This window comes from Myotis brandtii, unplaced genomic scaffold, assembly GCF_000412655.1.
Source record: "Myotis brandtii unplaced genomic scaffold, ASM41265v1 scaffold3495, whole genome shotgun sequence".
In the NCBI taxonomy this organism is placed as follows: domain Eukaryota; kingdom Metazoa; phylum Chordata; class Mammalia; order Chiroptera; family Vespertilionidae; genus Myotis; species Myotis brandtii.
The window spans coordinates 4,546-16,236 of NW_005363446.1; the positions used below are offsets into that span (position 1 = coordinate 4,546).

Sequence of the window (11,691 nt, forward strand, 5' to 3'; positions counted from 1 at the left end):
CTGTGGGAGCTGCGAGCCCAGTCCGGCAACCGCCCGCCGGGACCAGGGACCCTGCCAAGCGGAAGAGCAGAACCTGGTCGCGGCCGAATGACGCAGGGGCTGCATGCGCAGACTCAGTACAGCGCGGCGAAACCCCTCCCGCACCCGTGAGCTGTCATGTCGACTTCCGGTTTCGTTACCAGGCCCTGATTAGCGGGCTTGGGGGGAATGGGCGTGCCGAGGGGAGAAGTGCAGCAGGCAATATTTTGTAAGATAACGTTCCCTACCAAGTGATCAAAATCACCTGTATTTGCTGCTTACAATGCGAACGCCAACGCGGGGTCAGTGTGTGAAACAGCACTTTAAGCAGCGACCTTAGGGATCCCATACGGAAGCCGTCACTCAGCGGGCCAGGGGCGGGGTTATAGCTGGACCCGGAAGCCAAGAGTATTTGGAAACGTGGGAGGCGGGACCAAGTGCGGGCGGGGCTAAGAGCTGGGGCACGGCTAAGGCAGAGCCCGTATATGCGTGGTGTCGGACAATGCCGATAGGCTGGACCAGGGCTATAGGCGGAACCAAGTACTAGTGGGCGGGACTAGACCTGATGCCAGATATTCTGGGGTGGCAGACGACGCGGATAGGCTAGACAAGGGCTATAGGCGGGACCAATAGGTGGAGGCGGGACTAAGCCAGAGTTCGGATATCCGGGGCTTCCAATCAGCACCGATAGGTTGGAAGAATGGAATGGGCGGGAACAAATGGGTATGCAACAACGCGGATAGGCTGGTCCAGGGCCATAGGCGGGACCAAGCGTTACGGGGCGGGACTAGATCTGATCTCGGATATCCGAAGGTGGCAGACAAGGCCGATAGGCTGAACCAGGGCTCTGGGCGGGACCAAGTGCTGGAGGCGGGAATAGACCAGATATTAGACATTCGGGGGTGGCAGACAACAGGGATAGGCTGGACCAGGGCTGTTGGCGGGGTGTGTTTGGGAACGCAGGAGCGCTGGACTAATTGCTGGCTTGGGCGGCGGGTACTGCAGTGAGGCCAGAGGGCCCTCGCGAGTGGGGAACAGCGGTGAGGTCAAGTACTTGGGGCGGGGTGGGGCTCAGGTTAGGACCCATTTGGTAGGAAGAATCCGGGAATAATTGCAGGTTGTTGTTTTTTACATTCTGAATAAAATTTATAGCAGACTATTACCATAAAGCTGTGATTCTCAAAGGTGAGAGTGTGCACAAACTTTTCCTTAGTTCTTATTAAAATTCAGTAACTTTGCCCTGGCTGGTTTAGCTCAGTGGATAGAGCGTCAGCCTGAGGACTGAAGGGTCCCGGGTTCAATTCCAGTCAAGGGCACATGCCTGAATTGTGGGCTCGATCCCCAGTGGGGGGCGTGCAGGAGGCATCCGATCAGTGATTCTCTCTTATCATTAATGTTTTTCTCTGTCACCCCCTCTCCTTTCCTTTCTGAAATTAATAAAAATATCTTAATAAAAAAATTCAGTAACTTTACTGTGAAACCCCAGAATCTGAGCTTTAACAGGCACACACACATCCCACCCCACCCCCAACACCACAAACAACAAAAGCAACGACAAGAACAACAACAACAACAAAACAAAAAATGTTAAACCAGTGATCCCTGGTCCTGGTCGGGGCAAATGGCAGGAGGTAACCAATCAATGTGTCTCTCTCACATGCATGTTTCTCTCTCAGTCTCTTCCCCTCCCTTCCACTCTCTAAAAATCACTGAAAAAATATTCTCAGGTGAGAATTAACAAAACAAACAAACAAAACATGAAACAAAAAAGAACACAATATCTAGCTAATATATCTGTCGGTGCCATTTTTAATCAGACACTAGTGTATGTATGTATGGAGCTAAATAGATACCAATAAAGATGATTATGTGTGTATTAGAGGCCTGATGCATGAAATTTGTCCACGTGTAGGGTACTTATGCCTGGCTGGCGATCAGGGCCCATCTGTGGGGCAACTGGCAGGGCGATCAGGGCTCCTGCTCTCACCCGCCTTGGCCTGGTGCCGACCGCTCACCTGCTCCACCATCCTGCCACGTTCCTGCTCTCATCGAGCAATGCCCATGGGGCCGGCAGTGCCTCCACTGCTGCCCACTGCCAGTGCCTTGTCACCGATGCCCACCAAGTTCTTTGTCGCCCCCTGGTGGTCAGCACACATCTAACTCCCAGTTAGTCTAACTCCCACCAGTGGGGACAATTATCATATTAGCCTTTTATTATATAGGATATACTCACATATCAGTGCCTAGTTAAAAACTCCTAGTTACACATATACGGTTTATTTCAAATACTACCCTAGAATAAAATGTGTATAATATATCTATGATGTCCTTCAAGTACGTTACTGATTATAGTGTACACGTCTATGGATCTATAGACTTATTACTCTCAGCCAATTCCTGTGCAAACATGATCTTCTGCTGCCGTCCTGTGGCCATTCAAGAAATAACATGAGAGCCGCTGTGTCTCTGTCCGCAGTCCTGAGCTTCCAGGCGCAAATTTCTGGCTCTGCTTCAAAACCAGGCGGAGCCAAGTGTGACTGGAAGACAAATGCTTGCATATCTCATTTTCTCTGATAGAGAGACTTCCCTCCCACCCAGGATCCCAGGACACCCACAGGCACTGACCCCACAGCTGCCCCTTTGGAGGGTGTGGAGGAAAGGGGGGATCCTGTCACCACCTCCCAGGTCACCTGCTCTTCAAGGAAAATGTCTCCCCCTACTTGTCATGTCCCCTGGCATGTCACGTGGTTGCCCTCTACTGCCCTGGCTTTTCAGGAAAGTGGAGGTTGCACTGACCCAGTGGTGTCAAGTCTCCCCCTACTTGTCATGTCACGTGGTTGCCCTCTACTGCCCTGGCTTTTCAGGAAAGTGGAGGTTGCACTGACCCAGTGGTGTCAAGTCTCCCCCTACTTGTCATGTCACGTGGTTGCCCTCTACTGCCCTGGCTTTTCAGGAAAGTGGAGGTTGCACTGACCCAGTGGTGTCAAGGACAGTGAGTGCTTTTCCCAAGAAGCATCTCCATTCAAGTGCCACCACACCACTCTCCTCCCGATAACCTGGCAGTATGAAAATTTATAGAGTATATATTCTGGCATCAGGTCATACAGGTATTTTCAGAATAGCAAAAGGTAATTTCTCAACCAGGTTCTCAGCCCTGGTAATCTTTCTGATATACCTGAACAACACTTTCCAAGGGAAGTAAAAAGGCAAAGGGATTCTTTTAGTCCTGGAGAGTCCAGTCATGTTTCCAAGGAATGATTTACACTGACCTTATTGAAGCCTTAATTCCCCCCCCTCATACCAACACAGTGTTTTAACAAATCCAAAGTTTAATGATCAAGCATTACAAAGTAATTTGGGCCACAGAGTCAAGCAACCCAAGGCTGGGCTTCCACTTTATCCCCACCAAATGGCCTGCAGAGGTGAGGAGGAAGGAGACAGGCAAGATGAGATGGCATTCTGGTCCTATTAGAGGAGTCTACATGGTCATGGGAAGGGGCAGACATGGCACTGGTACTTTGAGAGGGGAGGTATTCACAGAAGGTGGGGATTAGGGTGTCAAAATTTGTCTTCTCATAGTTTTCCAGAGACTCCTGCAGAGAAGGGAGCAGAGAGATCCTGTCATCTGAAACATCCCCTGAGCCCTCTATGTTCAGGGAGCATGGGTCTCTGTGCTGTTCTGCCCCATCCCCTTCTTCCCCAGCTTCCTGTTGCTCCCTCCTCACCATTCCTCCACTCTGGCCATTTTCCTCCTCATCAGAGCCCAAAACCAAGTCCCCTCTGGTCATGACAGGGCTGCACAGAGATGGAGGACACACTGCAAGAAGGAAACCAGAATTAAGTACTCTTCTAGATGAACACAGGCCCTCAAGAGTTCCAAGAGAGGAGGCTGTCTGATCCCGTCCTGACTCAGTATGCAATCTCAGGGGCTCCATGGAGCAGTCCCAGCAATTCCTGGGGTGGGAACAAGCAAAGAAGAGAGGATGAGGGGAAAGCAGGCAAGGATTGTGCTGCTAGGAGGCAGAAGCAACTGTTCCACTCACGCCTTTTGCTCCGAGGCGGACAAGTCAGCTGGGTTCTCCTTCACAGTCCTTCCACCCAGGGTCTGCGATGGACTCCTAGACTTTCCAGTGGAGGCTGCTTTCGTGCCCACATCACCTGCTGGAACTGCTGTGTGTGTCCCTTGTTCTTTCCTGTTCTGGGTTGATATATGACCTAGGTTGGTGAACTCAGATTCCTAAAGGGGAATAGCATGACTGTGGGGTGCTCTTTATGGCCTACCCTCGTGGATGCCCACTGGGCCTGGGTTTTTCGCTGGCCTAGAGGAGCCAAATTGAAGTGGTGGCCAGCCAAAGGTTCTGGGTGCTTTCTTGAGGCTGGTCCCTGAGGAAGGTGTGGGCCGGAGTTGCTTTTTGGCACAGGTTGATGGAGTGCTGGTCTTGGTTGCTGAGGAGGACTGGGCTCCATGGACTCTGACATGTTCATTGAATTAGTCACAGAGCACTCTAAAAAGCAAAGAATGTTCCTTATAAAGAGAACATAAACTCAGTCTGGTTTCTTGGGTCTCAAGCCCATGTAATCTTTCTAATGAGCTGGCTGTCTCAAAAGATCTCAGGCTACATATTCCACCCCCAAATTCCTAATATTTCCAGATGGTCCTGGTACCTGGAAGTGGCCACCCCATGTCCACACTATATTGGCTCAAAGCAAAAGAAGATGTGATAGAAATCCCAGGCTGCATCCAGCTCAGCACATCCTGAAGCTGTGGGCAAGAAGAGAGCATGAAGACCACAGTCCTTGATTCAACCACCCTGCCCTCTGCCCTCTGCATTTTGCCCTAGGAAAACCTGCTCTGTGTGGGGGGTAGGCAGTGCTTTTTCCAGCCGACACAAGTATTCAAAAAATAGCTTTTCCATGGCAGCTAGAAAGGGCTCCCCGTACTCTTGTTCAAGTTCCTGCCAACAGAAAAAAACCTGGTCAGAAAAGAACTAGAAAAGAAAGCCACATTATAGTTTCCAAAATTCGCTAGTCTCACCAGCAACTTCCAATCCAAATCCTCAGGGGCCTCTGCCAGCAGCTTCACCTGCTGGCGAAAGGCTTCCTGTGCCTCGGAGATTATCTTCAGATCCTGTTCTGTCTGTTGAAGGTAAAAAGGCAGACAAGTTAGAGGCACCAAGGACTCACTGTGGGTGGGGACTGTCCCAGGGATGACTCACAGCTTTGGGGTCCCGCACTACAGTAGGTCCAGACACTGGAAAGTGGAGATACAAGGAATTCAGAACGTGGGCCCAACGCCGGCCCTGGAGGATCAGCTCCACCACCACCTGTGAAGGGGACTGAGCTCAGAATTCCCACTTCGGGGTAGGTTTCCCTTTTGCAACGCTCCCACCCACAGGCGGCCTGTCCTAGTCTGATCCTTGCATCCCGCCCCTTCCCCTCTGCCCGTTCCCGGTCCCAGGGGCTCTCATACCTTGGCCTTTAGGCCCATGCACAGGCGCTCGTGGTGGCGGTAGCGAACCAAGCCGGGAGCAGCAGCGCGCAGGGACCGCAGAAACTCCAACACTCGCGGAAAGTATTCCACGTAGCGTCCGCGCACGGCCCTCCAGCTGGCGGCGGCAGCTAAGCGCAGGGCAGCGGGGCCGGAGCACGGAGGCTCAGCCATGGCAGGCGCGCTCCGCCGCGGGGCGGGGCTTCGCCTCTTTCCTCCCAGAGGCTGTCTGACCCCGCCCAGGGGCGCGGCTTCCGGTGGCCCTCAGAGGCTGTCTGACCCCGCCCAGGGGCGGGGCTTCGCTTCTTTCCTCCCAGAGGCTTTCTGACCCCGCCCAGGGGCGCGGCTTCCGGTGGCCCTGGGAGGCTCTGCGTTTCCGATGGGTACCCTATGCTTTGCGACCCTCAGCGCCCTTCCATAGGCCGCCAGAACTTTGTAGGTTTTCTCCAATTTGGGCCGGAGCCCGGGTGAAGAATCTAGCGGCTCCAATGGTACCAGGACGCTCGCTCTGCCTTAAACGGCGCCGTCGTCTCGAACCTGAGGGCTGCCGCGCTTCCGGCCCTGCCACCACTTTTTCTTGCCCCGGAAAAGGGCGATAAATGGAAAACCCATGGGTCACCGGTGGAGGAGGGGGGGCGGGGGAACGTGAAGGCGCGTCAGGAAGCCCCGACCCGCCCTCTCCGTCAGATCCTCGGCGGTAGCGTGGCCCCTTCACAGCCGGTCAGGGCCCTCTCGGCCCTGCGGTTCTTGGCAAACGTGCATAGAAGTAACGTCCCTCTCTTTGAGGCTTGACTTTCTATTCAAAGCCGGATCGTGCGCCTTGTCCTCTCCATCATTATCACCCACGGAAATTCCTTAAATCCCAGGTCTCCAACCGGCGCTGCATCTCCCGGTACTGAATGACTGCCTCATTAATGGCGGCCTTCGGGGTAGGACTGCCGCGATCACGGCCGCCTCCAGGCTACTAGTTGCTCAATACTGGCGGCCTGCAGGTTACTGGCTGCCTCATTAAGAGCGTCCTGTTCGGTACTGGCCGTTTTCGTTAGCGGCGGCTTCCCCTGTACGGACTACCTCAATAATGGCGGCCTCCATGGTAGGGCATGCCACAATAACGGCGGCCTCTCGCGAGAACGCTGAGTCTCGCGACACTCCAGCACCTCGCTGTACGGACTGGCAGCCTCCAGGTTACGGACTGACATCGTGAACGCACAGGTTCCTGATGTCAGTGCAGCAGCCAAGGCCTCCCTTTGCAGGGCTGGGGCGGGAAGAGGTGCAAAATCCAGACCCATGGAAAAAAAAAATCCAGACCCATGGCTTCAGTCCATCCAGGGACGGAATGATTGCCGCCCTGGACAGCCTCCATGATTTTGTGGGGGGTTTTTTGTTTTGTTTTGCCCTGGTTAGAATTTTTGGTCGTGTTCACAGGACATTAGCTGGGGTTTCAGCACCACGGACAGCAACACAAAGGTGTTATTCCCTGAATGGCCACAAGAGGGTAGGAGAGGATAGTTTTTGCACAGGAATTGGCTGACAGCATCCTGTGAGGTTTATGTAGTAAGTACACGCATGTACGTTAGTTGCGGGCAGGGCGTGTGCAGGAGACAGCTGATGGATGTTTCTCTCTCATCGATGTTTCTAACTCTATTCCTCTCCCTTCCTCTCTGTAAAAAAATCAATAAAATATATATTTTTTAAAATTTATCTTTGGCCCTAACCAGTTTGGCTTAGTGGATAGAGCGCTGGCCTGCGGACTCAAGGGTCCCAGGTTCGATTCCGGTCAAGGGCATGTACCTTGGTTGCAGGCACATACCCAGTGGGGAGTGTGCAGGAGGCAGCTAATCGATGTTTCTCTCTCATCAATGTTTCTAGCTCTCTATCCCTCTCCCTTTCTCTCTGTAAAAAAATCAATAAAATATATTTTTTAAAAATTTATCTTTGGATTTGGGTCTCTTATTACATCTTCTATTCTATTCCATTAATTTCTCTATTGGGCACGGCCAGTGTGGCTCAGTGGTTGAGCATCAACCTATAACCAAGAGGTTCAATTAACATCTTAGATCACTTGTGTTTTCCATTAAGTGTTTACTACCTTTGGTGTGGTTTATAACACTTCTAAAACACAGGAATCTGAGTTATGTCAATGTAATCATCACAGTCATTTTTCCCGAGATTCTAGCCTTTCATTATGGGCTGAGGACAGAGACTGCCTCCATCAGAATGCAGGTCCCAAGGTTATCAGTTCACATCAAGAAAACACGTTCAGGTTGAGCGGCACAGGGAACAGCTCGCCCTGCATTTCCAGTAGCACGTGCGTGGGTCCTCCCTGGAGTCGGTGATCTGTGTCCACAGGCAGAGATAACTGACTCTTCCTCCGGAGCTGTGGTGGGCAAGACTCAGATTCCAAGGACCCAGTCTGTGCACCCAGATAAGCAGAGAGGTGCCTTGTCCAAGCCAACACACACAGGGTGGTCACAGTAAATGAACGACAGCAAGGAGGTTTCATTCCTTTTATTTCTACACCCTTTAAATCATCCCTCACACATTAGATGTTACGAATGGATTTAGTAGAAACGAGGAGTCAAGCTCTCTCTTTTCTGAAATAATTGACACAAATAGGGAAGGAAAGAATGACTTTAATTCATAAAAGATCATTAGCAAAAGGCCTAACAAAAGCTAAACAATCATTAATTTCCACTGTAATTAGTAGCGACTTTTATTACAATTAGCTATCCATGTTCCTTGCTGAAGTCCCTGAACGTCACTGATCCCTGGCTGAGGGATACACGGATGACCCCGGTGGCACTTGGACATTTCACAGAAAAACGGAAAATAACTGTAAGAACGGGAAGGCAGCAATTTGCAGCCAATAGTCTCAAACTTCCTAGTTACCAAAAGCATAGACAATTTTAGGCTAGAAAAATAAGTCAATTTTATAAATTTAGGCTTTCAGATCGAAAAGTGCCCTTTCACAGGTACAAGGACACTGACAGTCCCTACAAACCTCACTGGCGTGTGACAAGAACAACATACCCTACAGTGACTGATGCAGCCGGGACCAGGACTCCCAAAGCAGCCACAGGCATGTCCTCAGCTGCTGGCCAGGGACTGGTGGATCGGGGGCTGGAAGCAGCGCACGTGCTCCACGGGCGTGCTCTCTCCATCGCCCGACTTCAGGTACTTGTCCAACACGGTGATGATCTCGTCATTAAGAATCTGGAACTTGCGGATTCTCTCCACCATCTTCTTCAAAGGCTGCCACAGGGAAAATGAGATAGATACGTAGACAAATAGATAGATAATGTCTGCGTGTTTTCTAGAATTCAATGACAAACATTTCAGAAAATGAAAACGATAAAAAGATCTAAGAGCAGCCGAAAGGCACTCTGACGACCACAAAGGAAGCCAGGAGACCAGGCAGTAGGCCAAGGGCCTGATCGCGGGTCCCGTGAGGCTCCACATTAACATACAGATCTAAGAACCCTGAAGAGCATAAAAATGGGAGACTTGGTATTTTAACTGTCGGACTGCCTGACTCACCAATTTCATTACGATTCATTTTGAGAATGAAAGGGAAGCTTCACTCGGCGGCACCTTATGTGCTGGGATGGAAAACATCCCCCGAGAAAAAAGTTGTCATAGACTGAAAGCATGCTTTACTGTGAAACTTCACCATAGGACACAAGGCTTTTGTCCACGTACCACGTTTTTGATAATCTCGTCTTTGCCATCATGTTTCTGGACTTTAAGCAGATGGTAGCAGAAATCCAGGACAGCAAAGCGCCGCTGTTGCCCAAGGAGAACGATGATCATGCAGCCGGCCCAGTGCAGTCCATCGCCAAAGCACTGCCTGCAAACAAGAAGCTATCAGCACCTGTGCGGTGTGGCTCAGTGGCTGAGCGTCGACCTGTGAACCAGGAGGTCAGGGTTCAATCCCGGTCAGGGCACATGCCAGGATTTCGGGCTTGATCCCCACTGAGGAGTGTCCAGGAGGCAGCTGATCAACAATTCTCTCTCATTACTGATGTTTCTCTCTCTCTCAATTTCCCTTCCTCTCTCTCTAAAATGAATGGAAAAATATCAAGTGAGGATTAAAAAACAAGAAGCCATGAGCAGAATGGGCGACCAATGAAAGTCTTTCCTGCATCCGTCTCTGTCTCCAGATGTCCACGACCCAGGCATCTGCGGGGAAAACTGGGCAGCTGGTGGCGTGTCCCTGTTCCTGGTGAAGACCCCTTTGGGTTCCTCTGGACCCCATTTCCTAACCTGTTTTTAGGTCACACACCCGCCTTGAAGGACGTCAGGGGGCTGGGGCCTTCGCTGGAGGAACGCACACCCACGTGCCTACGTTTCCTGGGTCGACTCCCAGAGGCTGAGCCCCGAGTCACGCGAGAACTGCACCTCAGCACCCACCTCCCTGTGCCCGGAGCACACACTTACTCGACCGTGAACTCGTGCGTGCCCACAGGGATGCAGTACACAAACTGCATGGCGCTCCACAGTCTGTGGAACTCGACACACTCGTCCACGTGCATGACCCCGTTGCTGGGCAGAGGCCCGCGCCAGATGGGGTCGTCCAGGAAGGTCCGGATCCGCGTCAGGATGACCTCGAACATGGACAGGCCGCAGCAGAGACGCTCCTTGGTCAGCAGGTCCCCCTCTCTCGCTATGGCAATTTGCTGCGGGAAGGACAGCACGTGATGGGGCCACACGGGAGGTCAAGGGCTGAACCAACAAACCCTGTTTTCTTTCTGACTTAATGGAAAATGACCTTCACTTGCAGAAGCATCAAACAAAATAAACCATTCCCTACGTCTTACACGATTCAATGGGGTTCACGGCTGAGGACAGAGCGATGGTGCCTGCAGAGAACTGCGGCAATGTGTGCAGACACTTCCATCGTCACCACACGGGGCAGGTCTAGGAGCAGCATCGTCTGGTCCAAAAGGGTGACGTGCCCAGACTGAGGACCGCGGAGCTCTACCCGGATACCTGGCCTCCCGTCGGACCCCCCGTCCCTACCCCTCGTCTGTTCTTAAACACCCGGGACCAAGCCTTCTTCACGAGGGATGGACACCAGGAGCAGGCGACACCTCTGCGGACGGCTCACCTGCCAGGGGGTGTTCTACGCACGTTCAAGGGAAGCAGCTGATTCACAATGTGAAATGCCCTGTGACCAGGTCCTGTTACGAACGCCCCCTGGAGACCCTGGGGCCGAGTGGACCCGTCCAACATCCTGATGCCTCCTGGTCTGGGCTCCCCCAGAGCCTGCACACCCAGCCTCACCCAGGCCCGACGTGGACGCCCTAGGAACAGCGACAGCCGACCCAGGAGCTTACCTGAGGGGTCCCCAGTCTCTCAATCAGAGGGACGAGGTGCAGGGGGGCGTACTTGGATTCCAGTCGCTTCATTTTGGCATCGAGTCTCTCTCCCTCTGCAGTGGGAAAAATTACCGTACACTCTGTCTCTTGTGTGAATGATCACAGCAGTTACAGTTTATACAAGAAAACAAAGGAAAGGCTGTGAAAGGAACATGGTCCGTGCAGATTATCGTTGAAAATTCATGTGCAGAACCGACTCCTTTGATGTTTTAATTCAAAGCGAAAGGAATGACTTTCTGTTCAACCTTCACTTTTGAAAATATAATCAAAGTGAACGTCCAGCCCCTCTGGGTTCACACCCCGCCCCCAGCCCATCTACTGAGAAGCACGTGGAGAGGCCACATGGCAGAGAGCCTCGACGGTTTCCGTTTTCCCGTTTATTTAACTTCCTAGAGCACCGGCTCCGCGGGGGGTGTGGGCTCACCTTTCACGTGGACCCTGGGCAGGATGTTCTGGAAGGGGGCTGCGTGCAGCAGGTCGCACACTTCCTCTAGAGACTAGGACGGAGCAGAAGGTGGCGTTAGGGAGTCAGTTCATAGGGGACGGACAGAGCCATCTGGGGAAGGTGGCCGGGGACCCTGACCGGCGTGGTGTGAGCGACGCGATCCTTCTCCACGGAGACGCCCAGTTCCCGCCCATGTGGAGGGTCATTCTAGAGACTACGGAGCAGAAGGTGGCGTTAGGGAGTCAGTTCATAGGGGACGGACAGAGCCATCTGGGGAAGGTGGCCGGGGACCCTGATGACGGTGGTGTGAGCGACGCGATCCTTCTCCACGGAGACGCCCAGTTCCCGCCCATGTGGAGGGT

General features: G+C 52.4%; 2 protein-coding genes and 1 long non-coding RNA gene across 3 annotated transcripts in view; all 3 read right to left on the reverse strand.

Annotated features, from left to right (window-relative positions):
* Positions 1-2,216: 2,216 nt before the first annotated feature.
* Positions 2,217-2,822, reverse strand: LOC106727019. Its single transcript, XR_001363170.1, has 2 exons — positions 2,709-2,822; positions 2,217-2,555 (listed from the first exon to the last, which is right to left on the reverse strand). It is a non-coding gene; the product is annotated as an uncharacterized LOC106727019 (long non-coding RNA).
* A 507-nt stretch (positions 2,823-3,329) lies between these two features.
* Positions 3,330-6,560, reverse strand: LOC102242888 (TERF1-interacting nuclear factor 2-like). The gene is given in 10 exon segments (XM_014544056.1): positions 3,330-3,611; positions 3,744-3,867; positions 3,937-3,972; positions 4,062-4,218; positions 4,221-4,523; positions 4,684-4,780; positions 4,866-4,973; positions 5,054-5,155; positions 5,235-5,342; positions 5,489-6,560. Coding segments are annotated over 10 exon segments (1,452 nt in total). The 5' UTR covers positions 5,681-6,560; the 3' UTR covers positions 3,330-3,386.
* A 1,439-nt stretch (positions 6,561-7,999) lies between these two features.
* The window catches only part of LOC102243192 (cytoplasmic FMR1-interacting protein 1), a 26,818-nt gene continuing 23,126 nt past the window's right edge, over positions 8,000-11,691 (reverse strand). Inside the window, 6 exon segments of the mRNA XM_005871601.2 lie at positions 8,000-8,758; positions 9,206-9,353; positions 9,944-10,182; positions 10,843-10,937; positions 11,309-11,381; positions 11,468-11,536. Of these exon segments, the coding sequence (XP_005871663.1) occupies positions 8,594-8,758; positions 9,206-9,353; positions 9,944-10,182; positions 10,843-10,937; positions 11,309-11,381; positions 11,468-11,536 (789 nt within the window). The 3' untranslated portion in view covers positions 8,000-8,593.